The 24,641-nt window shown below is 46.4% G+C and overlaps 1 protein-coding gene across 4 annotated transcripts in view; it reads right to left on the bottom strand.

Annotated features, from left to right (window-relative positions):
• The window catches only part of LOC125409289 (multidrug and toxin extrusion protein 2), a 41,922-nt gene that overhangs the window by 5,768 nt on the left and 11,513 nt on the right, over nt 1-24,641 (bottom strand). For 2 of the 4 annotated variants that reach the window (XM_085695039.2, XM_085695042.2), the window contains 8 exons: nt 23,704-23,748; nt 22,548-22,645; nt 19,845-19,942; nt 14,087-14,200; nt 12,436-12,503; nt 2,297-2,405; nt 1,506-1,581; nt 808-877 (listed from right to left, as the gene is read on the bottom strand). In XM_085695039.2, coding sequence (XP_085551165.2) covers nt 808-877; nt 1,506-1,581; nt 2,297-2,405; nt 12,436-12,503; nt 14,087-14,200; nt 19,845-19,942; nt 22,548-22,645; nt 23,704-23,748 — 678 coding nt within the window. Of the gene's footprint in view, nt 1-807; nt 878-1,505; nt 1,582-2,296; nt 2,406-12,435; nt 12,504-14,086; nt 14,201-19,812; nt 19,943-22,547; nt 22,646-23,703; nt 23,749-24,641 lie in introns of all 4 variants that reach the window. The other 2 variants (XM_087910538.1, XM_085695041.2) reach the window with 1 other exon arrangement.

Raw genomic sequence — 24,641 nt, 5'->3', positions numbered from 1 at the left:
TCCTGTTTCAAAGACCGCTGAGGAGCGCAGCAGCTTCTGTTCCAGAGCTGTCAGGCCGTGTACTGGGCACCGTCCACTGACACAAACTAGAGTTACCTAAGGAGAGAGAACCTAGGAAGAGGAGTTTCTTCCATCACACTGGCCGGTGGGCGTGTCTGTGGGCGGTGTCTTGATTGATGATTGATGTGCGAGGGACTAGCCCACTGTGGGCGGTGCCAACCCTGGACAGCAGGGTCACGGGGAGCAAGGCAATAAGCAGCCTTCCCCACAATCTCTGTTGAGTTCCTGCCTGGTTTCCTTAATGCTGGATCCTAACGAGTAAGTCAAATAAACCCTGTCCTCCTCAAGTTGCTTTTGGTCGTGATTCTGTCACAGCGACAGACAGCACCACTGCTGTGCTCACCCATGGGCACCCACCTCCAGAGCGGTGTGGAGGAAGTGGAGGAAACCCCACAGGAAGGAAAGCCAAGCGTCAGCGACGACGCTTGTAAGTCACGCCACAAAGAATAACGGCTCGTATTAAGTATAAGCCTCCCGGGATGATTCTGGAATGTGGCCAAAGGGTCTTTAGGCAGTCACAGGTCCACAGAAGACCAGCCCAGGGAGAGACCTAGAGGTTAGAGTTAGCTCACCATGACCCGGCCTGTCTGGACAGATCCAGCAGTCACCATGTCATTTGGCTGGCACACCGGTGACTCCAGGCATTCAGTTAGATGGGAGCCAGGCAAGGACCCTTGACAGACACGCAAGCATTAAGTCACAGACATGCAATTTTCAGATATCAGAGTGAAACCTCTGCATACTTACTGCAAGTGCATCAAACAGATGAAAGGGAGCAAAAATGGGCATCACTTGGCTCACAAGGGAAATGATGTCCCTGTTCAGGAGGAGGACAGCAGTCAGTGACTTAGACACCCCTGGGTGAGATGGCTCTGTGGATAAAGGTGCTTTCAGCTAAGCTGATGACCTGAGTTCCAGCCCCAGGATTCACATACTATGGCACGCACATTCATGAGCATGTGTGCATGTGCACACGCACACACTTTTTTTTTTTAAATCACAAGTCTAACAATCCAGGGCAAACATTACATTTTAAGTATATGATAAAATCATACTCATTAAATTTTACTAATATATAGAAGTTCTGTCAGAAGAAGAGTTTTTCTTCTTTTAAAAAATTATTTATTTTGAGACAGAGTCCCACTAAGTTGTGCAAACTGGCCTTGAACTTGCAATCTTCCTGTCCCTGCTTCCTGAATAACTGCAATTACGGGTCTGTTCCACCAGACAAGGCTGATAATGGTCTATTTTATTCAATAGACAATTTCTTATACATAAATCATTCTGTAATTCCTGTTACAGAAAACACAATAAAAGTGTAAGATTGAGTCCGTGACTTTTGCTGGCCTCTCCTTGGCTGTGCTACAAGCTTTCCTGGGGAGTGAAGGGCAACATCCCCTCCTAACCAAAAGGAGGCAGGGAAGAAAGCACAGGTAATGACCTACTTGTCATTGGTGAATATGTAGGCAACCACGTCCTTCAAGGCTGCAAGCAGAATTCCCACCAGGAGCGCACAGACACCTGGGAAACACAAAAGGAGTCACAGGAAAGAACAGTTCTCCAGAACTTGACAAAGCTTTTCATGGGAGATCTGCATCATTTACCGGGAAACTTAACGATGCAGCTGGGCTCAAGAGCAGGCACCTGCAATGCCGGCGATGGGGGGAGTTGAGGCAGCAGAGGATTGCTTTAATTTGTGACCTGGGCATTCCAAACCAGCCTGGACAACATGGTGAAGCCCTGCCTCCAAATTAGGGCTACCGTGTAACTAGTAATTCTCTCTCACTCTCTGTGGAAAAGCCATTAAGATCTGCTACCCTTGATTCCTTCCAAGGGAGTCTGTTATCCAGAGTTGAACCCTTCGGAACACGAGGAATACATTTTGAATGTTTTTGCTCCTCTAGTACTCAGGGTGAAATTTCATTCAGAATGCAAAAGTGAGGTAACTGAATCATGAGGGCCATGCTGCCAGGCGAGGGATAGGTGTTTTCTAAAAGGGCCTGACTGGGGCGGTGGAGTGGGTGGGAGGGGGGGCAGAGAAGATCTTGGAAGTTGAGGGCTGAGGGCAGATTTCACTAGATAACCAGGCCTGGTGGTGTCTAGATCTAGGATTTGATCAGCCCCAAATTCTGTGAGAAATGAACTTTGTTCTTTGCAAGTTTATCCATCTCAGGTACCGTGCTGTAGAAGCACAAACACTGCACCAAATTCAGCATGGGCACCAGAGACAGCTCACCAGCACACAGAAGAACAGTGGTACAGGAACGTCGGGCTTGCTCAGCATTCCCTGCCCCCAAAGCATTGCCCACGCGGACGCTGGCAGCCACACCAAAGCCAAAGGGCACCTGGGAATTAGCAATCAGAAGTCATAGTTAATAGAAGGGGGAGGGGGGACTAGATGCTAATGCAGTAGGATCCAACCACAGGGAGACTTCAGACAGACTTTACAATCTAGGTTCTAGAGAGGGTTCTTACTGCATCCAAGCTGTGTGACTAAAAACAATCTGCTCAACTGCCTTGAGACCCAACTTCGTCACTAGTAAGCAGTGTGGTTCATTTCCCCACCCCATAGAACCTTAATCCAAGCAAGCCAGAGCACAGCTGGATTTGTCAGGGTGTGGGGCTTCCTTTATTGGCAAACACACAAACATTATTATAACTTAGTTCAAAATACAGTCTACAAGATCAGATTTAGGTATATTTATCTAGATACAGTAGATAAATAGTTTCTAAAAACTGAACCACCGACATGAAAAACACTGAGAACTGTTCCTGCGGGACTTGGTGAAGGTTGGTGGAGCTGAACTCCATATTGTCACTGACGGTGGGACAGACAAAGTACAGCAGTCAACCTGATGGGACCTAGAACCTCCCGGGAAACCAGACTCTGAGCTTGCCTGCAGGGGCTGTCTTGTCGAGATCAAAGTGAGAAGATCCACCACTGTGGGTGGCACAAGCCCTTTGTCTGGGGCCCTGGACTGTACCAAAGAAGAAAGCTATGGGCCGAGTGTGGTGGTGCACACCTTTAATCCCATCACACAGGAGGCAGAGGCAGGAGGATCTCTGTCAGTTGGAGGCTAGCCTGGTCTACATAAGACCTGTGTCAAATATTATTATATGAAGGGAGGGAGGGAAGAAAAGAGGAAGGCCAGAAGAGAAGGAGGGAAGGAGGAGGAGCTGAGCACATGTGTTCATCTCTTTATATTTCTCAGCCATAGTGTGACTGCCATCTCATGCCCCTGCCCTTGTGACTTCTCTGTCATGATGGACTGCACCCTGAAACAAAAACTGCAGCCAAACTGGTTCTTTCTCCCTTAGGCTGCCTTGTTGGGGTGCTCTATCACAGCAACTAGACTCCCTTCAAGTACCAAAGTCTGATTCTTAATTCTTGATTATGGAAACCCCAAGTTCTGCTTCTGTTACTTCTTCTTCATGCTTTTGTTGTTCTTGTTGTTTGTTCTCTGTGTAGCCCTGGCCGTTCTGGAACTCCCTCTGTAGACCAGGCTGGTCTCGAACTCAGAGATCCACCTGCCTCTGCCTCCCGAGTGCTAGGATTAAAGGTGTGCACCACCAGCACCACCATTGCCTGGCTGTTTCTGTGCTTCTTAAACACCATCAGCCAATCTTCAGAGTCGTCTCTGAACCCTAAATTACCATCTCACAACCTGATGCTGCCCTTGAGCTCGGTGGATAGTACTGGCCGCATAGACAGCTTCTGTTTGGGCTATGTCTGCTTTGATAATTTATACACTGGCTCTCACTTCTCATCTCTACTGAAAGCACCATCTCCTGACAGCTCTCTAGTTTCTTAACGTTTTGAAAACTAACTTGAGTTGATAAAATTATATGTTCATTTTTTAAGATGAATAACTTTAAAATTGAGTCAGGAAGATGACTTGGCAGGTGAGTTCAAATCCTTAGCACCCAAGTACAAAGCTAGTCATGACCATACAAGCCTGTAACCCCATCCCTGCAGGGGCAGAGAAATGGACAGAATGGTCACTGCAGCTTGCTGGCCACCAGCCTAGTTTCAGGTTTAGGGAAAGGCCCTATATCAAAATAGAGAATGATATGGTGTAACATGAGGGCCGGCTTGTTGGGGTTTCTGTTCTCACCTAGTACCCCACAACCAGCAAGTCCCAGAGAAAATCAATCACACAGAGATTTCTATAATTTATAAAACTGATTGACCTATTAGGTCAGGCTTCTTATTAGTCCTTGTAACTTATATTAATCCATTATCATTATCTATGTTAGCCACATGGCTCAGTACCTTTTTCAGTATGACAGCTCACATGTTGCCTCTTCGGTGGTCTGGTCAGGAATGGCAGAGGGAGCTTCCTGCTTCCCAGTATACTCCCAGTCTCTTTGCTCCACCCCTACTTCCTGTCTGGCTTTCCCGCCTATACTGCCTGCCTGGCCAATTAGTGTTTTATTAAAATATGATTGACAGAATACAGACAATTCTCCCACATCATTTCCCTCTCTCTCTCTTTTTTTTAAACAAAGGAAAATACCCATAGTCCATTTGTTGGGAATGTGGGCATAGTATTTCAGGCTACTTCCTGCTGGTTGGGGGTGCTGATAATCTTATGGGGACCTAAAGAAAATTTAAGGTTATAATCAAGTCCTGACTGGAGTGAATCTTGATCATCTCAGGCAGCAGTCTTGAATCTGTTCTGGATGTAGAACTCAGACATCTGGGCCATCTGTTCCTACCAGAGGTTTCTCGGTGGTCTCCCTTGGTCAAACTGGATTTTTCTTAACTCAGAATGAATCCACAGCCTCTCATTTTCTGTGGAAACAAGAGCAAAATCTCTTCTCCAAAGTAGCATACCTTTTGACTTCAGTTTTGAAGCCAAGGTATTTTCAAAATACCTATCTTGGATTAATTCAGCAGCATTTATAAGCAAATATCTTTTAGCAGCTGTTGCTCCTTCCTAAGCATCTAAACAATTCAAAGAGAGCATAATAGCATACAGTATCAAGATACTCTGTGTATTTTCCATCTTTATGCAGCTTTATTTTAACCTCTATTTCTTTTATTTTTTCTTTTAACTTTTGGCTTTTGAGACAGGTTCTCTGTATATATCTTTGTCCTGGAATAACTCTGTAGACCAGGCTGTCCTTAAACTCACAGAGATCCTTCTGTCTCTGCCTCCCCCCAGTGCTGGGATTAAAGGTGTGTGCTACAACACCTTGAACTCACAGAGATCTGTCTGTCTCTGCCTCCCAGGCATTGGGATTAAAGGTGTGTCCTACCACATCTTGAAGTCACAGAGGTCAATCTACCTCTGCCCCTTGAAGTCAGAGAGGTCAATTTACCTCTGCCTCCCAGGTATTGTGATTAAAGGTGTGTACCACCACACCCAACTACTTTCTTTCTTCCTTTTTTACCCTAAGAACTTTAACCTTTAGCCTGCATATATTTTTTATCACGTAGTAAACCATTTAGAGGTTTTCTTTGTTTTTGAATCTCTCTTTACTGTATATCTCTCCTTTTCTGACCACATGAGCCTTTAATTTACAAAGCAATATGGAAAGCCACGGCTTTGATGGCTAGATCCAGCCCATTCCTTTGCTTTCCAGCCATGTGGCAGAGGTACCGGCTGTAGTCATTTTTATTGTCACAACTCTATGGCGTTTCAAAGTCCCTGCCAGCAAGCAAGCTGCAGCATTCTGCTCACAGACCACACTCAGTCGGACTGCCTGCCTGAAAGAGGCAGAGTTTGCCCTGGCAGGATGGCCCAGAAAGCCAGCATTTTAAAACAGCGCAGCTTTTTTCCTGCTACGGCTGAAAACTGAAAAGCATGTGTTCAGCTTTTCATCAACACCGTTTAAGTGTTTCGTGGCAGGACCTCTTAATGAGCTGCAGGATTTTGCAGCTAAAGCTGAGGCAGGAAGCCTCTCTTAAATGAGAGCACTTGCCTCTAGCAAGCAGAGCAGACCCAGGAAATTGCTGCTACCAAGAAGCCATGCCTTACTCTATTCTTTCCCAAGCTTTCTCAGGCTTTCTGTGGATGCAGTTATCCACATGGGCGCCATCTGTAACATGAGAGCTGGCTTGTTGAGAGACAGAAGGAGCTCTGTGAGCTCAAGAACAGCCTGGTCTACAGAGTTATTCGAGGACAAAGATATATACAGAGAACCTTTCTCAAAAAGCCAAAGGTTAAAAGAAAAAATAAAAGAAATGGAGGTTAAAATAAAGCTGCATAAAGATGGAAAATACACAGAGAATCTTGATACTGTGTGTTATTATGCTCTCTTTGAATTGTTTGGATGCTGAGGAAGGAACAACAGCTGCTAAAAGATATTTGCTTATAAATGCTGCTGAATTAATCCAAGATAGGTATTTTGAAAATACCTTGGCTTCAAAACTGAAGTCAAAAGGTATGTTACTTTGGAGAAGAGATTTTGCTCTTGTTTCCACAGAAAATAAGAGGCTGTGGATTCATTCTGAGTTAAGAAAAATCCAGTTTGACCAAGGGAGACCACCGAGAAACCTCTGGTAGGAACAGATGGCCCAGATGTCTGAGTTCTACATCCAGAACAGATTCAAGACTGCTGCCTGAGGTGATTAAGACTCACAGGATACTCCAGTCAGGACTTGATTATAACCTTAAATTTTCTTTAGGTCCCCATAAGATTATCAGCGCCCCCAACCAGTAGGAAGTAGCCTGAAATACTATGCCCACATTCCCAACAAATGGACTATGGGTATTTTCCTTTGTTTAAAAAAAAGAGAGAGAGGGGGAAATGATGTGGGAGAATTGTCTGTATTCTGTCAATCATATTTTAATAAAACGCTAACTGGCCAGGCAGGCAGTATAGGCGGGAAAGCCAGACAGGAAGTAGGGGTGGAGCAAAGAGACTGGGAGTATACTGGGAAGCAGGAAGCTCCCTCTGCCATTCCTGACCAGACCACCAAAGAGGCAACATGTGAGCTGTCACACTGAGAAAGGTACTGAGCCATGTGGCTAACATAGATAATGATAATGGATTAATATAAGTTACAAGGACTAATAAGAAGCCTGACCTAATGAGCCAATCAATTTATAATCTTATGGAGTCCTGTGTGTGATTTTCTTTAGGGTTTTCCGGCTGTGGGGTACTGGGTGGGACAGAAACCCCAACAAGCCGACCCTTATGTTACAATAGGGTAGGATACCTGATTTTCTCCCCTGACCTTCATGTACACACACACATACACATAGATCATGCACTGTGCTTGTGTGTACACACACACACACACACAATTTTAAAGTAGGACTGGCTACACAGAAATATGTAGGACTTGTGTGCCAAAGTCCACATAAACATCTTTCAGGTGGAGACAAATGACCAACATGAAAATGTCACAAGGAAACACATTATCTTGTACAAACGATAAATGCTAAGTAGGGTGAAATTTAAAAATAAAAAAATAGGCTTCAGGCTAAAAGGAAGAAAATATTAATAAGTATATATTGGATTTTTTAAAAAAAAAGATGAATGTCCAGCTCATACTGCTCCCTCCTCCTCCTAAATACAACTAGTAGAGTGTGCACCTGCACACCTCACTGACACTGAGCAAGAGTACCCAGCCTTGGACCAGGACAGCAGGTACCAGTACCACACTAGGGGAGAGATTATGAGAAACCACAGTGTTGTGGAATATTAGTTAAAGATGTATTACATTTGTTTATGCCGTGGAGCATTTGTTTAATGATGCAAAGATGTGTTGCATTCTTTTATGTTGCATTTGTTTAACTCTGTGAAGCTGTGCTACTTTGCCTGCCTAAAACACCTGATTGGTCAAATAAAGAGCTGAATAGCTAATAGCAAGGCAGGAGAAAGGATAGGTGGGACTGCCAGGCAGAGAAAATAAACAGGAAGAGAAATCCAGAATCCAGATATGAAAGAGATGAGCTAGGAGTGAGAAAAGGAAGAAAAGACACCAGGGACCAGCCACCCACCTGCCACAGGATAAGAAGAGAAGAAAGACAAATAGAATAAAAAAAGGTTAAAAACAAAACAAAACAAAACAAAACAAAAACCCAGAGGCAAAACATAGAAGAAACAGGTTAATTTAAGTCAGAAAAGTTGTCTAGAAACAAGCCAAGCTAAGAACAGGCGTTCATAAGTAAGAAATCTCATGCATTTCTTTGGGAGTTGGGTGGTGGGCCCCCAAAGAGTGAAAAAGGAAAAAGCGACCACACCAGAGACCAGAAGACACACGGGAGGAAGCTGGACTGCGCCGCCTTCTCAGCAGCACCAGTGTCTGGGGGCTACAATTGGCAGTGGAAGCAGGAGGCACAGCATCCAGAAATGCTGCCCAGGCATAGGTGGGCCTCCCTCCCACTGTACACAGGCTACAGAGAAGCATAAGTGAGCTCCCAGCCCTTCCTCTGTTGCAGTGTGTGTGTGAGGGGGGGTGGACTGGAGTGAGGAAGCCGAACTGCATCTCACTCACAAGGCCGAAATAAGCATGCCACTGACAGCTTCCAACTTTGCACTGAGCGCTCCAGGGGTCATTCCCGGGAAGATCACTAGAGAAAAAAAAATCTCCAAATAGGATAGGAATGCTTGGCTTCTATGTATTTTCTTCCTTTCTTCCTCCCTCCCTCCCTCCCTCCCAACAAAGTCTCCCTATGTAACTTAGGCTGGCCTCGACTCACAATCCTTCTGCTTCAGCCTCTACAGTGTTGGGATTGTGCAGCCATGAGCCCTCATACCCAGGGTTCTCTGTCTTACAGATCAATGTACTCATCCATCCATAAGTAGTACATGGACCAGCCCATATATCATTAGAGGCTTGAGGAAAGTTGAGCATGTATCCTCCAGAAAGGGATGACAGTAAGAAAGGCCACCTGATCTCAGCAGAAACAAAGCAGATGGCTCAGGGAATAAAAAAGAACATTTAAAGGGTTGGTTCAGTGTCCTCAGTGATAGCCAAGGACGCTGTACTATCATGAACAAGGGGTGGAAAGAGAAGAATGTTCTCAGAAACTAAAACCAACAGTTGACAGGTGATAAGCAGAGTGACAAAGACATCATTATTTGTTGTGGAATATTTTTTAAGATGTGTTACATCCGTTTATGCCATGGAACACATGTTTAATGGTGCAAAGATGTGTTGCATTCTTCTATATTGCATTTTTTCAATTCTGTGAAGTGGTATGGGAGGTCCTTCTGTCTCTGTGTTGCTTTTATTGGTTAATGAATAAAGGACTGCTTTGAGCCTATGGCAGGGAAGAGCAGGACTAGGCAGGGAAAACTAGGCTGTATGCTGGAAGGAGGAAGGCAGAGTCAGAGAGATATCATGGAGCCACCAGAGACAGATGCTGGGAATTTTATCCAGTAAGCCACAGCCACGTGGCGATACACATATAATATCAATGGGTTAAATTAATATGTAAGAGTTGTCCAATAAGAAGCTAGAGCTAATGGACCAAGCAGTGGTTTAATTAATACAGTTTCTGTGTGATTATTTCGGTTCTGGGTGGCCGGGACGAACAAGCAGCCGGGAACCAACAAGCAGCCTCATTATTACAGTGAAGTTTTGTTATGTTGCCTGTCTAAAACACCTGGTCTAATAAAGAGCTAAATAGCCAATAGCTACGCAGGAGAAAGGATAGGAGGAACTGGCAGGCAGAGAAAATAAATAGGAGGAGAAATCTTGGAGGAAAGGATCAGCCATCCAGCCACCCAGCCAGACACAGGATAAGAAGGAAAGAAAATATATACAAAAAATAGAAAAATAGAGGCAAAGGGCAAATGGAATAATTTAAGTTAAGAAAAGTTGGCTAGCAACAAGCCAAGCTAAGGCTGTGCATTCATAAGAAATAATAAGATTCCATGTGATTTGTTTGGGAGCTGGACCCCCGAAGAATAAAACAATGATCAATTACCCCACAGAAGACACTCAAAGAGTAAAAACCAACCAACAATTATTCATTTAGTGGGACTGGGTGGATTTTATGTGCACACACATGGGTGGAAGCCAGAGTCAGCCTCAGATGCTATCCCTCATGTACTGCCCACATGAGGGGTCACTGGGACCTGGGGCTCACCATTTAAGCTAGATTGGCTAGCCTGGGGCACCAGAGATCTTCCTGTCCCTACCGACCTGCCCAGGGGTTTACAAGTGCATGGCACATGCCTGACGTTATGGGTTGTGCCACCATCCCCAAGGGAAAGTTGGGTCATTACTGGAAATTGTCAACTTGGATCTACACATATTTATAAAAAGCATATTATTACCATCATAACAAAACCACCTGGAGGTCTTGTTTACTGTAAGAACCATAAAGAATTACTGAGTCTCCATGTCTGTGCGTGTGTGTGTGTGTGTGTGTGTGTGTGTGTGTGAGTGTGTGTGTGAGTGTGTGTGTGTGTGTGTGTGTGTGTGTGTGTATGACAGAAACAGGTCATGGGTAATGGCCACAGGAGCCAGAGATGGGCTGGGAGATGGGAGGGTGTGATGGATACAGACTTCCTTTGACGAGATGACAAGTTCTGGGAACGGCTGTGTAATGTTGAGTGTCACCAACGTTAATAAACTGCAAATTGTAAGTGGCAAAGGAGGGGAGTTCATGTTAGCTATGTTTACCACATGAAAAGTAAAAATCACACAATGACACATGCCTGTAGTCCCTGATACTCAGGACGCTAAGGCAGGAGGATCACTTAAGTCCAAGAATTCAAGACAGCCCAGGAACATGGCAACACCCTACTTCAAAATAAGAAAAGCAACAACAATAAATAATAACAACAACAAAAAACTGGGAGTCTGTGACATAACAGGTGGGAAAACAGAAACCTAAACATGACAGACAATTAGCAGGCTGCTACTGTTTGCCATACAGCTCCATCCTCCTTTCCCCACATACCTACCGCCCCTGAACTTCAGGCAGCTTGTCCCCTTAGCTGCCTCTCCTCTTCCCTTCCTACAGCCATTCCAGAGGGACTTGCCTTAGCACCACCACTACCCCCGCCTCCATTATTGGCTCCCTCTGCACATGCCTCTTGGCCGCCTTCCTTCTGTGCTTGCTTCCTCCTGGCTTGTGGTTGAGATTTCCTCTATTCCTACCTTCTGTATACCAGGTCTGCTCTTCAACAGTCTTCTTTTGTATTCCAAGATGATGAACCAACTCCTTTTTTTTCATTTTTATATTTATTTACTTGTTGAGATGAGGTCTTATGTAGCCTCCACTGACCTCACACTCTGTAACTGAAGATGACATTGAACTCCGTATCTCCCTGCTTCTACCTCCTGAGTGTGAGATTACAGGTGTGTGCCCGATACTCACTGTCTGATGCTGGCAATTGAGTCCAGAGCTTCTGGTATGGTAAGTATTTTCAACTACACTACACTCCTGCCCTCACCCTTACGATTTTTTTAAATGTATGCAAAATGGCTCATAAAGCCTTTGCCCAGATGGCCTATGTGATCTTTATGAAAACAAGAGACAGCCAGAGTATATTGTGACAGCATGGGGCTAGGACATTTGAAAAGCATCAAAGGATACCAGGCACCACCCGGCAGATGTCCACGCCAGCTTACCTGTATCGTTCGGTTTCTCATTGTGCATTCTCCAGCCACACTCCTGCCTCCCCACACACCCTGCCCATCTACTTCTGTCTTCCTTGGCAGCCTTGAGTTCCTCACCTGAGTGACTCCAGCAGCCTTTTCCTGCCTTCCCAGGCCCACACACCTCTGGGTGCAAATGGGGCTGTCTTCTGCTCCACCCTCCTGCCACCCTTTCTCTTAACAAGTCCCCAGCAGCACCAAGTAGCTCCCAACACAGAGCTCCGTCCAGGTTCTACAGTCGCCTGGCAACCCTGGGCTCTCGGGCTAGCTGCTCTCATCCTATGAAGCTCAGTTTAAACTAGGGAGCAGAGAAACACTCCCTACGACCCTGCTTGAAAGGTGCCCACCTCTGCTTTGACACAGCTCAGAGCCTGTTTTGATTTTTACTAACCTGTCATACTCAGGTGAGACGCTGAGACACTCACATGTTCCTTAACCGCTGTCTCCTGAGCCAGCCACAGGCCCTCGGAGGACAGGAGTTGATCCCTCACACAAACAAGTCCCAACACTAACTGCACACTGGTTAACTGACTTTGTCAGGCGCCCTGCTGTGTGACACACAGGGTCTCATCCAGTCTTCCCTTGCGGTGTAGAGCTACGTGGCTACATTTCCCTCCCATTCGTATGCCAAACAAATTGAAACACAGAAGAGTTGGGTAAGGAGCCCATGCAACACAATGGAAAACAATGTGGTCAGAACCCAACTCTCCCTCCCGCCCTCCTCCCCACCTCTGTTAAATGCAAGGACAATGGCCCATAGGATTCGTACAAAAGAAGGTGCAAAGTGTCACTCATGTTCTTACCATGTAGGCAACAGAAGCCAGTTCGTAGATGACAGCCTGGGCTCCCAGTTCTGTCACATTAACAAGGCCTGAAACAGCAGATAATGCAAATCAAACAGTAGACCGGAGGAGCCATTTTCTTTATGAAACTAGAACACACACACACACATATACGTAGGTGTGTGGGTGTGTGTGTGTGTGTGTTACAAGGATGCAACTGTGCTGTGTCCCCAGTTTCTGACCCATACTTTCATTTAAGAGAAGTCCAGCCAGTTAAGAAGAAGAATAACCCAGATGCAAAAATCCTAGCCATCTCTTCTTGGCAAGTTGACAAGACCACAGGCACGGAGACTGATGTGGTCACTCTACAAACCCCTGCTCCATCCCAGAAGACACCCCGAGGATGTAGGATGAGGCTCCTGGGGACACAGGTGTCAGGAGTCACACCGGGAGAAAGGAGGCAGGACAGCATGAACAGTTTTGGGGACAACTGGAGCAGCAGCATCCTCAGAACGTCACTGCTGCTGTCTGAACTTTAAACATCACCAGAAAGAGGACCAAGATAATTATAGCTCCAGCAGAAGCACAGGTCATAGCTTACACAAAGCCACACTCAGCTGGAAGCCTGTCAAAGTCAGCAAGGTGGGCAGATGATCAGGACACCTGAATTGGGAAGTTTGTCCTCCCATTCCATGAGCCACCCCTTCCTTGTTCACAAAACACAGGAGGACAGAGCAGAGGGAAAGCCATGCCACTGTATGCGCTTACAGCTGACTCAGGGCTCATGCCTGCAGTGCAAGCCCCGACAAGTACCCCACAAAATGCCAGAGAATAGGAGCAGAGCTTCCATTTCTGAGAAATTCTGGACTGTACCTTCCCAAGCTGTGTGCAGGCTCCCCTGGGTGTGGATAGGAACTGCCCAGGCTGTGTGCAGGCTCCCTTGAGTGTGAACAGGGACTGCCCAGACTGTGTGCAGGCTCCCCTGGGTGTGGATTAGGACTGTCCAGGCTGTGTGCAGGCTCCCCTGGGTGTGGATAGGAACTGCCCAGGCTGTGTGCAGGCTCCCTTGAGTGTGAACAGGGACTGCCCAGACTGTGTGCAGGCTCCCCTGGGTGTGGATTAGGACTGTCCAGGCTGTGTGCAGGCTCCCCTGGGTGTGGATAGGAACTGCCCATGCTGTGTGCAGGTTCCCCTGAGTGTGGACAGGGACTGCCCAGGCTGTGTGCAGGTTCCCCTGGGTGTGGATCAGGAACTGCCCAGGCTGTGTGTAGGTTCCCCTGGGTGTGGATCAGGACTGCCCAGGCTGTGTGCAGGTTCCCCTGGGTGTGGATCAGGAACTGCCCATGCTGTGTGCAGGTTCCCCTGGGTATGTACTGAGACTGCCCAGACTGTGTGCAGGCTCCCCTGGGTGTGTACTGAGACTGACCAGACTGTGTGCAGGCTCCCCTGGGTGTGTACTGAGACTGCCCAGGCTGTGTGCAGGCTTCCCTGGGTGTGGATTAGGACTGCCCAGGCTGTGTGCAGGCTCCCCTGGGTGTGGATAGGAACTGCCCATGCTGTGTGCAGGTTCCCTTGAGTGTGAACAGGGACTGCCCAGGCTGTGTGCAGGTTCCCCTGGGTGTGGACTGAGACTGCCCAGGCAGAGTGCAGGTTCCCCCGGGTGTGGACAGACCTGCAAGGAAGGTCCCAATCTCGAAGGTCCACCACTCGATGCACACCATGAACATACTGGGGATGGCCAGGCGGGTGTAGGAACTCCACTCCTGGAAACACTCCCTCGTCCAACCTGGAGGACAGGTGAGAAAGCAGACATGCCCTGTACAACGACCATCACACAGAGCCGGAGACAGGGGTGCCTCTTCCCCAGCAGGATACAAGGCCTGGGAAGGCCGCAGCTTGAGAAGGAAGGAACTAAACTGGCAATGTGAGAAGCTGTCTCCAAAACCAAATACATAAGCAAACACCCACAGTGAGTGACCAGCTGGCACTAACCATTAGAATATTGACAGCATCCTTCACCCACAGCAAAGTAGAAATTAATAAAGATGGATAGATACAGGGAAACAGAAAGCCTTGTATACTGTTACTAAGAACATAAAAAAGGTAGACTTCTCTAGAAACCAAGGGTGGAATAACTGCATGACTCAGCCATTTTGCCTCTGGGTATAGAATCAAAAGTTCTATGGGATTCAGAAAAATAACGGGATGCAGAAGAACAGTTTGTGTGTCCCTGTTCACACCAGCATTACACCACAGCCTGTGTGGGCTGGTTTACCACAGCCTAACTGTCATCTTGGCACAAGCTAGTCATCTGAGAGGAGGGAACCTCAGTTAAGAAAATTTCTCCAGAAGCTCTGGTTGTAGGTGGGCATTTTCTTAATCAGTGATAGATGGAGGAGGGCCCAGCCCACTACGGGTGGAGCCATCCCTGGGTCAGTGGTCCTGGGTTCTATAGAAAGCAGGCTGAACAAGCCATAAAGGACAAGTCAGTAAGCAGCACCTCTCCACGGCCAATGCATCAGCTCCTACCTCCAGGTTCTGCCCTGTTTGAGTTCCTGTCCTGACTTCCCTAATGATGAACTGTGATGTGGAAGCGTTAGTTGAATAAACCCTTCCTCTCCAAGTGGTTGAGTGATGGAGCAAAATTCTCAGCGTCAACCTTGAGCTTCACAAACACTTACACACTGTACCCAAGCACATCTGAGTACAAATACATGCATACATACCTCACTACACACGAACACATGAAACACAGAAGAAAAAAGACACAATAAATATTCAATAAAGTTACAGTAGAAATGTCCTAAATGTAAGCAAAGAGGCAGCCATTTAAGAACAAGATACATTTAGAACCTCAAACAGACATACCTGAGAAGAACCCTTCCATACTTTATAGTGGAATTGCTAAGACTACAAAATAAAGAAATCTTAAAGTCTGTAAGAAAAAAAAGTCACCTTGCAAAGGCAATCCCAACAGAATAACATCGGACTTCTCAGTAAAAATCCTAAAAGTCAGGAAAGTAGAGTGATTTTATAAACAGAGAGGGAGAGAGAGAGACAGACAGACAGACACACACACACACACACACACACACACATAGAACACGAGACACACACACACAGAGCGAGAGAGACAGACACACACAGAGACAGACAGACACACACATACACACAGAGCACGAGAGACAGACAGACAGACACACACACACACACACACACACACACGTGAAAGACCCATGAGAAAGTAACTATCCATCAAACAAGCTTACTACATACAGTAAGGTTATCTTTTAAAACCAATGAATCAGGGCTGAGGCTATAGCTCAGTTGGTTACATGCTCACCTAGACCACACAATTCTGTCCCCAGAAGCACATGAACAAGGCCTTGTGATGCATGCCTATGATCCCAGCAAGCAGGAGGTGGAGGGAGGCAAGGAGAATAAGATAATCAAGGTCATCCTTGCCTACACATCAAGTTCAGGGCTTCCTCGGACACAATGACTTTCTGTTTCAAATAAATCAATAGCTTTATTTAATAAATATTTATTTAATAAATAAAGCTATTTTGAGGGAAGCACAAACTAAAGCAATTCGTGATGACTACCAACACTGTAGAAGACACTTAAAGGAGTCCTACACACAAAAGAGAAAGACATCTCAATCACGAGACCACAGGGAAAAAATCGATGGACAGATGAACAAAGAAGAATTGGAAAATAATTGTGACCCAGTCAAAAAAGGATCCAGCCCCTGATACAAACACATGAATAAGATGATCATGAGAAGGAAAAAATAAAATAAACAACCAGCACTACCAAGAGAAAAGTTATATGGATCAGCAAGCCCTATAACAACAACCCTGAGTGTGAGTGGTCTTGACCTTCAGTTAAAAGATACAAAGCACCGCTTCTCAATCTTCCTAAGGCTGTGCGACCCTTTAACACAGTTCCTCATATTGTAGTGACCCCAACCATAAAGTAACGTTCATTGCTACTTCATAACTGTAATTTTACTACGGTTATGAATAGAAATGTAAATATCTGTGTTTTCTGATGGTCTTAGGCGGCCCTTGTGAAAGGGTCATTCGACTCCCCCCACAAAGGGGTCACAATGACAGATTGAAAATCATACACAGAAGTCAATACCCCAACCAAACAGAAGCTGAAACCAGTGAAGGTAGCTGTGCTCAGATCTGGACTTCAAGCAGGAACAAGATAAAGAAGGCACCGAATACTGCCAACGGGATGACCTGTATGGAGGATATACCAATTATACCCACCTAACACTGGGGCCCCAGTTATACAAACAAGCACCATAAGGCTGACCATGAATGCATTAGTCCACATTCAGTACTGTTGGGTGATTTCAATACTTTTCTCTCACAAACAGATAGGCCATCTAGACCACGAGTTCTCAGCTGTAAATCATGACCACCGGAAAACATGGGAGAAACAGCAGAAAGTATGTGAAGACCTGGAGACTGAACAGTGTGACAGTGAAGGAACCGGGAAAGAAATTCTACGATTTCCAGACTCAAATGAAAATGAAAACACAGTTTATCAGATTATTTGGGATGCAGTGAAAGCAGTGCCTCACCTTTCTTTCTTAAAATGATGTTTGTGTGTGTGCGTCTGTGTATGTGTGTGTGTGTGCGCGCGCGTGCGTGCATGCACATATATGTGTGCTGCATATGTGAGTGTGTATGCATATGTGTGGGTTCTGGAGCTCGAACTCGGGTAGTCAAGTTTGTGAGAAATATTTTCACTTGCTGAACCAGCTTGCCAACCCATCCTTTCTATACCTTAAAAAAAAAAAATCCCAAATTTCTCTCATCAATCTAAAACTAAAGCACAGTTTCTCCTTTATCTTTTTCTTTGTATTCCATTCTGGTGCAAGGAACAAATCTATTAGTGCACAATGCACCACCAGCCCCTTGGAGACCCTACTTAATTGGTACTTAGCAGGCACTTGCTGTACAGAGGCAGTCATTCTGTCCTTACAACGTGTTTTCCTCCGGGTAGGAACCCTTATTGCAGACAATCGCTGCCATCTCTCCCCAGAGAGGACAGGGATAGAGTCTGGGGAGCACCAGCACTAGGTAAGACCACATTGGGTGCAGGACATAGAGAGCTCACACTGGAAAGCTGGGAAGCTGCCTCCTTGCTGTCTGGCTTTTATAATGGTGGAAGCTGCCATGCAGGGCACTGGCGGAGAAAGGTCATCAGATCTACAGAGTGAGTTCCAGAATAGCCAGGGCTACACAGAGAAACCCTGTCTTGAAAAATGAAAAAAGGCAGTGTGGGTTGGAGAAATGGAGAAATGGCTCAGCAGTTAAGAGCACTGACTGCTGCTCCAGCAGACCCAGGTTCAATTCCCAGTACCCACATGGCCACTTACAACTGTCTATGACTCCAAGATCTGACACTCTTATACAGTCATACACACAGGCAGAACACTAATGTATGCAAAATAAAATAAATAAATTATTAAAAATAAAAATCTAAAACAAAACTCAAAGTCAAGAACTTTTATAATAAGGATGGGCATATACACAAAAGAACCAAACAAAATGTTAAGAAATTAAAACATAATCATTGAAATTAAAAAGCAATGAATCAGAAGCTAAATAAGATACAAGGCATTGGGATTATCATTAGGAGATGGGGAGGTGGCTCAATATGTAAGTGCACTTGGTGTGCAAGCACAGGGACCTGAGTTTGAGTCCCCAGCTAGAAGGCCAGGTGTGGCTGCACATGGCTGTGACACTCGTGCTGTGAGGGGCAGAGATGGGAAGGCTGCGGGGCTTGCTAGCCGCCCACCTGGCTGCAGGTACAATGACAGACCCTGCCTCAAAGAGTGGTGGAGCCGGACCCCTAATGTCCTTCTCTGACCTCTGCACATGTGTGTAGCTGTGTGAGATGCTGGCACATTAACTTTACAGCAGCAATCATTTCATAATACGCATACACGCCCAAATCTCATGGTGAGCTGTCCCAGAGATGCGTACCTGTAATCCCAGACATAACGGTACGCTGTCCCAGAGGTGTGTACCTGTAATCCCAGACATAAGGGTAGGCTGTCCCAGAGGTGTGTACCTGTAATCCCAAATATCACAGAGCTGTGTACCTGTAATCCCAAACATCACGGTGAGCTGTCCCAGAGGTGTGTACCTGTAATCCCAAACATCACAGAGCTGTGTACCTGTAATCCCAAACATCACGGTGGGCTGTCCCAGAGGTGTGTACCTGTAATCCCAAACATCACGGTGAGCTGTCCCAGAGGTATGTACCTGTAATCCAAACATCATGGTGGGCTGTCCCAGAGGTGTGTACCTGTAATCCCAAACATCATGGTGGGCTGTCCCAGAGGTGTGTACCTGTAATCCCAAACATCACGGTGAGCTGTCCCAGAGGTGTGTACCTGTAATCCAAACATCATGGTGGGCTATCCCAGAGGTGTGTACCTGTAATCCCAAACATCACCGTGGGCTGTCCCAGAAGTATGTACCTGTAATCCCAGCTATTAGGAAGGCTGAGACGGGGAGGGGGGCCTCACAAACTTGAAGCTACTCTGGGCAACTAGCAAGACTTTAAAAATAAAAACTTTTTTAAAAAAGGCAGTAGGGATGCAGGTCGGTAGTGGCATACTTGCCTGGTATATACGAGACCCTGGGTCCCATCCTCAGCACCATAAAACAAAACAAACTACCACAGTAAAAGTCACAGCCACAGTCACACCTTAAATATGTACAGGTTTTATCAACTTTGCCTCAGTAAAGCTGAAGAAAAAATGAAAGGAAGGAAGGAAGGAAGGAAGGAAGGAAGGAAGGAAAGAAAGAAGGAAAGAAAGAAGGAAGGAAGGAAGGAAAATCAAAGAACAAATCCAGTTAAGCCTGTGGGTGTCTACTCAAAGATTCTGGGCTCCTCAGTTAGCTGTGAGTGGCCCTGGCTGGTCAGAGAACAGTCTGTTCTCTTAAGTTGATACGACACTAATCTAACTGCCCTTCAGTTGGATAGCATGCTTTTCCAGAAACAGGATCTCATGTTAGTAGTTTTAATTCATTAAATATTAAAAATATAATATTTTTTATATTTAAAATGCACCTTAAAATCGAGTATCTACCACCATGTTCTATAAACAAAAGAAGGTTATTTTGGTAACCACACAAACACAAAGTCACACTGTCCCTAGTAACTTCTGCATTTTCAGTAACAAATGCTTTCTATATTTTGATATTTCCTAGAAGGTAAAAATAAAAGACCAACTTCTACGAGGGAAAGAAATTCAAAAGTCAGAGCTGCGCCTGGGAACCTTCATTGAGCAGGTCACGCATCTCCCCAGGTGTGAACGAGGAGGGTCACCTACCTCTCCAGGTGTGAATGAGGAGGGTCATCTACCTCCCCAGGTGTGAACGAGGAGGGTCACATACCTCCCCAGGTGTGAACGTGGATCCTCTTCCACCACACATAGAGGAAAAGCAGGGCAGACAGGAAAAACTGGGAGGTGGTATTGGCCCAGGCTGACCCTCTGCAGGAGAAAAGGTGAGGGTTAGCTCGAGTGTGTCCTCCCAAACACAAGCCCACAGACGGCCTCTGACAAGCTTTGGCTGGCAGTGAGCTTGCAGTGTCTGTGCCGGCTTCTTTTCGTGTGTTGGCTGAATCCATGTGTGAAAGGCTTGTTTGACTCCACGGAGATGGAGATGCACCAAAGGGCTTGAAGCTGTATTGCCATCCCACAAGGCACCAGCCAGCGCCTCTGCTCAAGGGCTCATCCAAGCCATGGTTTTATTGCTCAGGATTAGAGCGGGTTTGTTTTCCATCAACAGAGCACTGGGCATCACCAGTGGGAGCCGTCTTCCCACCCCCACGCACATGCTGGGCCTGCGCAGTGCCGCTTCCCACCCCACACACACATACTGGGCCTGCGCAGTGCCGCTTCCCACCCCACACACACATGCTGGGCCTGCGCAGTGCCGCTCTCAGCCGTCTTGATTACTTTCCCTTCGCATGCTCTTGTCTGAGCGTCACACATGATTGTTTAGTAGCCCACCCTGTATCAGCTCCTCCTTTTCCTAACTCTCCTGGGCATATCTCTTTAGGAAAAGTCCAAGACTCTGCCTCTTCGGCACCCTTCACAGGGGATCCTGGGCCACTGGTCCTCCCCTTCCCTTATGGGCCCTCTCTATGTTCTGACCAATGCCTGGATGACAGTTGTCGTAGGTTGTCAACTTAGCTGTATTAAAAGATGTCTAAGAATAATTTTTTAAAAAAACACCTCTATCTGTCTGTGGGACATGCCTAGAGGTGGACATAGGAGGCAGTAATTGAGGGGAGATCCACCCCAAATGTGGGCCACACCACCCAGCAAGCTGGTGGTCCAGACACAAAGAAGTCAGAGGAAGGAACATTCCAACGTCTGCAAGCCCCTTTCCTTTTGAGATGAAAGTGTTTATTGATGTTGTCACCACCCGCTGACATGTGACTCCAGTCTCTTGTTGGTTGACTTTTGTCAACTTGACACAAACCTAGACACATCTGAGAAGAGGGACTCTTCAGTGAGAAAATGCCTCCAAGACTGTCCTGTAAACAACCTATGGGAGGTCGCCTTGATTAGTGACTGGTGCCTGAGGGGCCAGCTCACTGTGGGCGGTGCCACCCCTGGGCAAGTGGCCCTGGGTGGTATAAGACAGCAGGCTGAGCCAGCCATAAGCAGTGCTCTCCACAGCCTCTGCATAGCTCTGACTCTGACTTTCCTCCATGACGTGATGTCAAGGTGTAAGTAAAAGAAGCCCTGTTCTCGCAAGCTGCTTTGGCCATGGTGTTTCCTCACAGCCACAGGAACCCTCACTAAGTCAGGCTTCCTCGGACTTTCAACCTGGGCCTGCTACCACTGGCTCTGCAGGAGCTTCCAGGCCTTCAGTGCCAGTTTGGGACAGCTGAGGCCTCTAACGTCTTGGCTCTTCAATGTGTATATGGCCACTGTTAGACTACCCAGCTCTTAGCATATAAGTCCATCCCAGAAGTCCTTTTTCGTAGTGTGTGCCTGTTCTCTCTTTCCCTCCCTCTCTTCTTCTTTTCTTCTTCTTTCTACTCCTCCCTTCCTCCTCCCCCTTCTCCTCCCATCCTCCTCCTCCTTCTTCCAGGAAACTGACTGATACAACCTCCTTCATCTTACATGAGGAAAAAAAGTATGGGTACCAGGCCTTGTACATGCTAGGCAAGCTCTCTCCCCCTAAACTGCATTCCTGCCCATGTTACTCTTTAATGAGGGCTGCCATGGTTTCATTGATATTCAGAGCCCACATTAACATGTGAATGGAAACCAAGAATCAGGGCGAAGATATTCAGCAGTTGACACAACTCATATTTTCTACTCTTTTGTTTTTTTTCTCTTTAATTCCTAACATATTAACTTCATGTGTGTGTGTGTGTGTGTGTGTGTGTGTGTGTGTGTATAGCTTCCCACCCTTACCTTGCCTTCCTCCACCCACTCCCTGCTCTCGTTCAAATTTATGGTCTCCTTATCTTTAATTGTTGTTACATATATATGGGTAACAGTCATGACCCACTAGCCAAAGAACATAGTGCCTTGAAGCATGCCCAAATTCTGGAGTTCAGTCTTCATTTGCTGGGGTGACTCTCTCATCACATATGCAGGTTAGCTCTGGACTAGGGTATTAGAGCATCCTCTTCTGTGAGGAAGGGCCATCGGGACACTATTGGGGTACCCTTAACTTATTTATTTCTTTATGGGGCCCTCATCACTTCAAGCTTCAAGAAGGAATTTGGCTCAGCCACTTAAAATTCAGAGGCCCTGGGAGAAGCCCTTCAGGCCTCTGCTTGTCACCCACCTCAGCCTCCAGGTGGCAGCAGCTTGCTGATTGGGACTAATACCGCTCCAACCACAGAAGCCTCCAGATCGCCATCCAAGGCTCCCTGCTATCCCAGTAACATGAGCTAGCTGCTGCCCTGTGGGCCCACGGGTCAGCTCTCACCAGCCTACCTGCCATGCAGAGCACCGGAGCTCACAGTGCTAGGTGCCTGCTTACCTGTCCACATTCCCCGCTTCACTGGCATATCCCCAGCCCTAGGGCAAGGGGCAGTCTTTGTTGAATGAACGGGTTTCCACTCACACCACTCCGAGGTCCAAAGCGAACAGCAAGAAGGCATTCATTCCCACGTTGACAACATTTGCTGCGATCCCAACGATAACTTGCGGCATAATGATGCCCTAAAGTTCCCAAACAAATAGGAAAACATTACTATTTTCAAAAGCGAGTTGGCTAGGCTGTCAAGCGAACTCATAGTTAAATAGGTGGCGGTGAAGTCATCCCAGGCTAGTAGAAAAGCCAGGAACGGCAACAGTCAAACAAGTCCCCTCCCTTGATGAAGCCTGCGGTGGATGTCTGCAAAAACCTGTCCAGTTTCTTCACAGCAACAAGGAAAAGGGTATGGTTTTGGGATGAACACACAGGCTTTGGGGGTGTTGGGGCCCAGACCTGGGTTCAAGGATCTTCTCACAAGCACAGCTGCCAGAAATACTTGCTTCAGAGCAAGGGGGGGGGGGATGTCCATCCCTAGGGGCTGCTCCTTATAAAGACCAGGCTGGCCTTGAACTCACAGAGCACACCTAGTGTTGGAATTAAAGGCGTGCAACCACCGTGCCTGACAATGCACATTCCTATCGTTTATGCTGCCTCCACTTCGGTACTCAAATAAACCCTTTCTTCACATTAAACCTCTCCCAGCAATCAAACAGAATTGATGGCTGTCAAAGCAGAGAAATTTCCTCTGGCTTAGGGACGAGACCTTTATAGTTAAAGGCTAGCAAGCTGCCTGGAGGTAGCCAGGGACAGGACACTAACTAAAGAGGGAACCAGTTTCTACCCACCCACTTCTGGCTCTCTCCTCCTTCAGTTTCCCTTCCGCCCTGGGTGCAGCACACAGTGTCCTACCCACACTTATAAGTGTCGCTGTAGAAACCCTAGACCCTCCCAGTCAATATCAAAACTGGGGCCAGGTCCCCAGGTCAGATGCAAAGCCAGCAGTCAGCTGCAAGAGTAGGGAAGGGTTAGGTGTGAAGGCCGCAGAGGGACCCAAGAAAAAGTAAGAGGAATCAAACAGACGAGTCCACACGGCAGCCATCTTGTTGGGCTCATGTTGCCCAAGTATGTGAATGTATCAGAGATGAATAAAGAGAAACGAGGTGAAAATTACTACAGAAAATCCCTTTAAAACATTGACTCCACATTTCCCACAGTAGTGTGCAGTAAAAACACAAAAGAATACCTGACTCTGCAAATACCGTGTCTGCAGCTGGAATAGGAACGCCGCCTGGAAGATGAAACAGAAAACAGGAGAGCTTACTTTGTTCCTGGTTTTGCTGTTGTTTTGACATTTCTGTGGATCAAACCCAGGGCTTTGCACTCAGCGAAATGTCTGCCACTAAGCCCCAGCTCAGTTTCTCTTGAATGTTAATTTTATACAATAGTGGATTTTATTACAGCATTTTCACACACGTCAAGTTCTGAAATTTTTTATTAAGGCTTTGGCCTGTATGCTGTCCAAAAAGAGAATGGGCTTCACTTGGCATTCCCTATACATATCAATGCACTTCATTCTTATTCCCTCATCCAGCCCTGCTCCCCTTCCTCCCACAGATTCATCTTCTGTCTTGATGGTATGCATTCCACCTCCCTGTCTTTCTCTCCTCGCTCTCATGGTGCCCTTTCTACCTCTGTGTCATACACACACACACACAACACACACATGTATATACACACATATATACACACACAAACACAGTTGTAAATCTACATTCTGCAAAAGAGAAAAAAGATGCAATATTTGTTTCTCTGAGTCTGGTAGCTACTTCACTTAATAAATGGTCTCCAGTTCTATTCATTTTCGTTTCCTTTTTATATTTATCTGTTTTATTTGTGTGTGTGTGTGTGTGTGTGTGCGTGCGTGCTTGTGCCAGAGCACACAGGTAGAAATCCGAGAACACTTGGCAGGAGTTGGTTCTCTTCCATCCTGAGTCTCTGGGTATTGCACTCAGTTCAGGATTAGCAGCAAGTGCTCATCTCCTCTATCCCATAATTCCACTTTTCTTCATAGTTAAATGAAATTCCACTGTGTACATGTATACCTTTTTATCCACTCATTTGTTGATGGAAATTCAGGCTCGTTTCATATCTTGGCAGCAATGAAGTATAGATATACAAGCA

Source organism: Myodes glareolus, chromosome 9 (assembly GCF_982192425.1).
Source record: "Myodes glareolus chromosome 9, mMyoGla1.1, whole genome shotgun sequence".
In the NCBI taxonomy this organism is placed as follows: domain Eukaryota; kingdom Metazoa; phylum Chordata; class Mammalia; order Rodentia; family Cricetidae; genus Myodes; species Myodes glareolus.
This window is presented reverse-complemented; position numbering and strand designations above follow the sequence as displayed.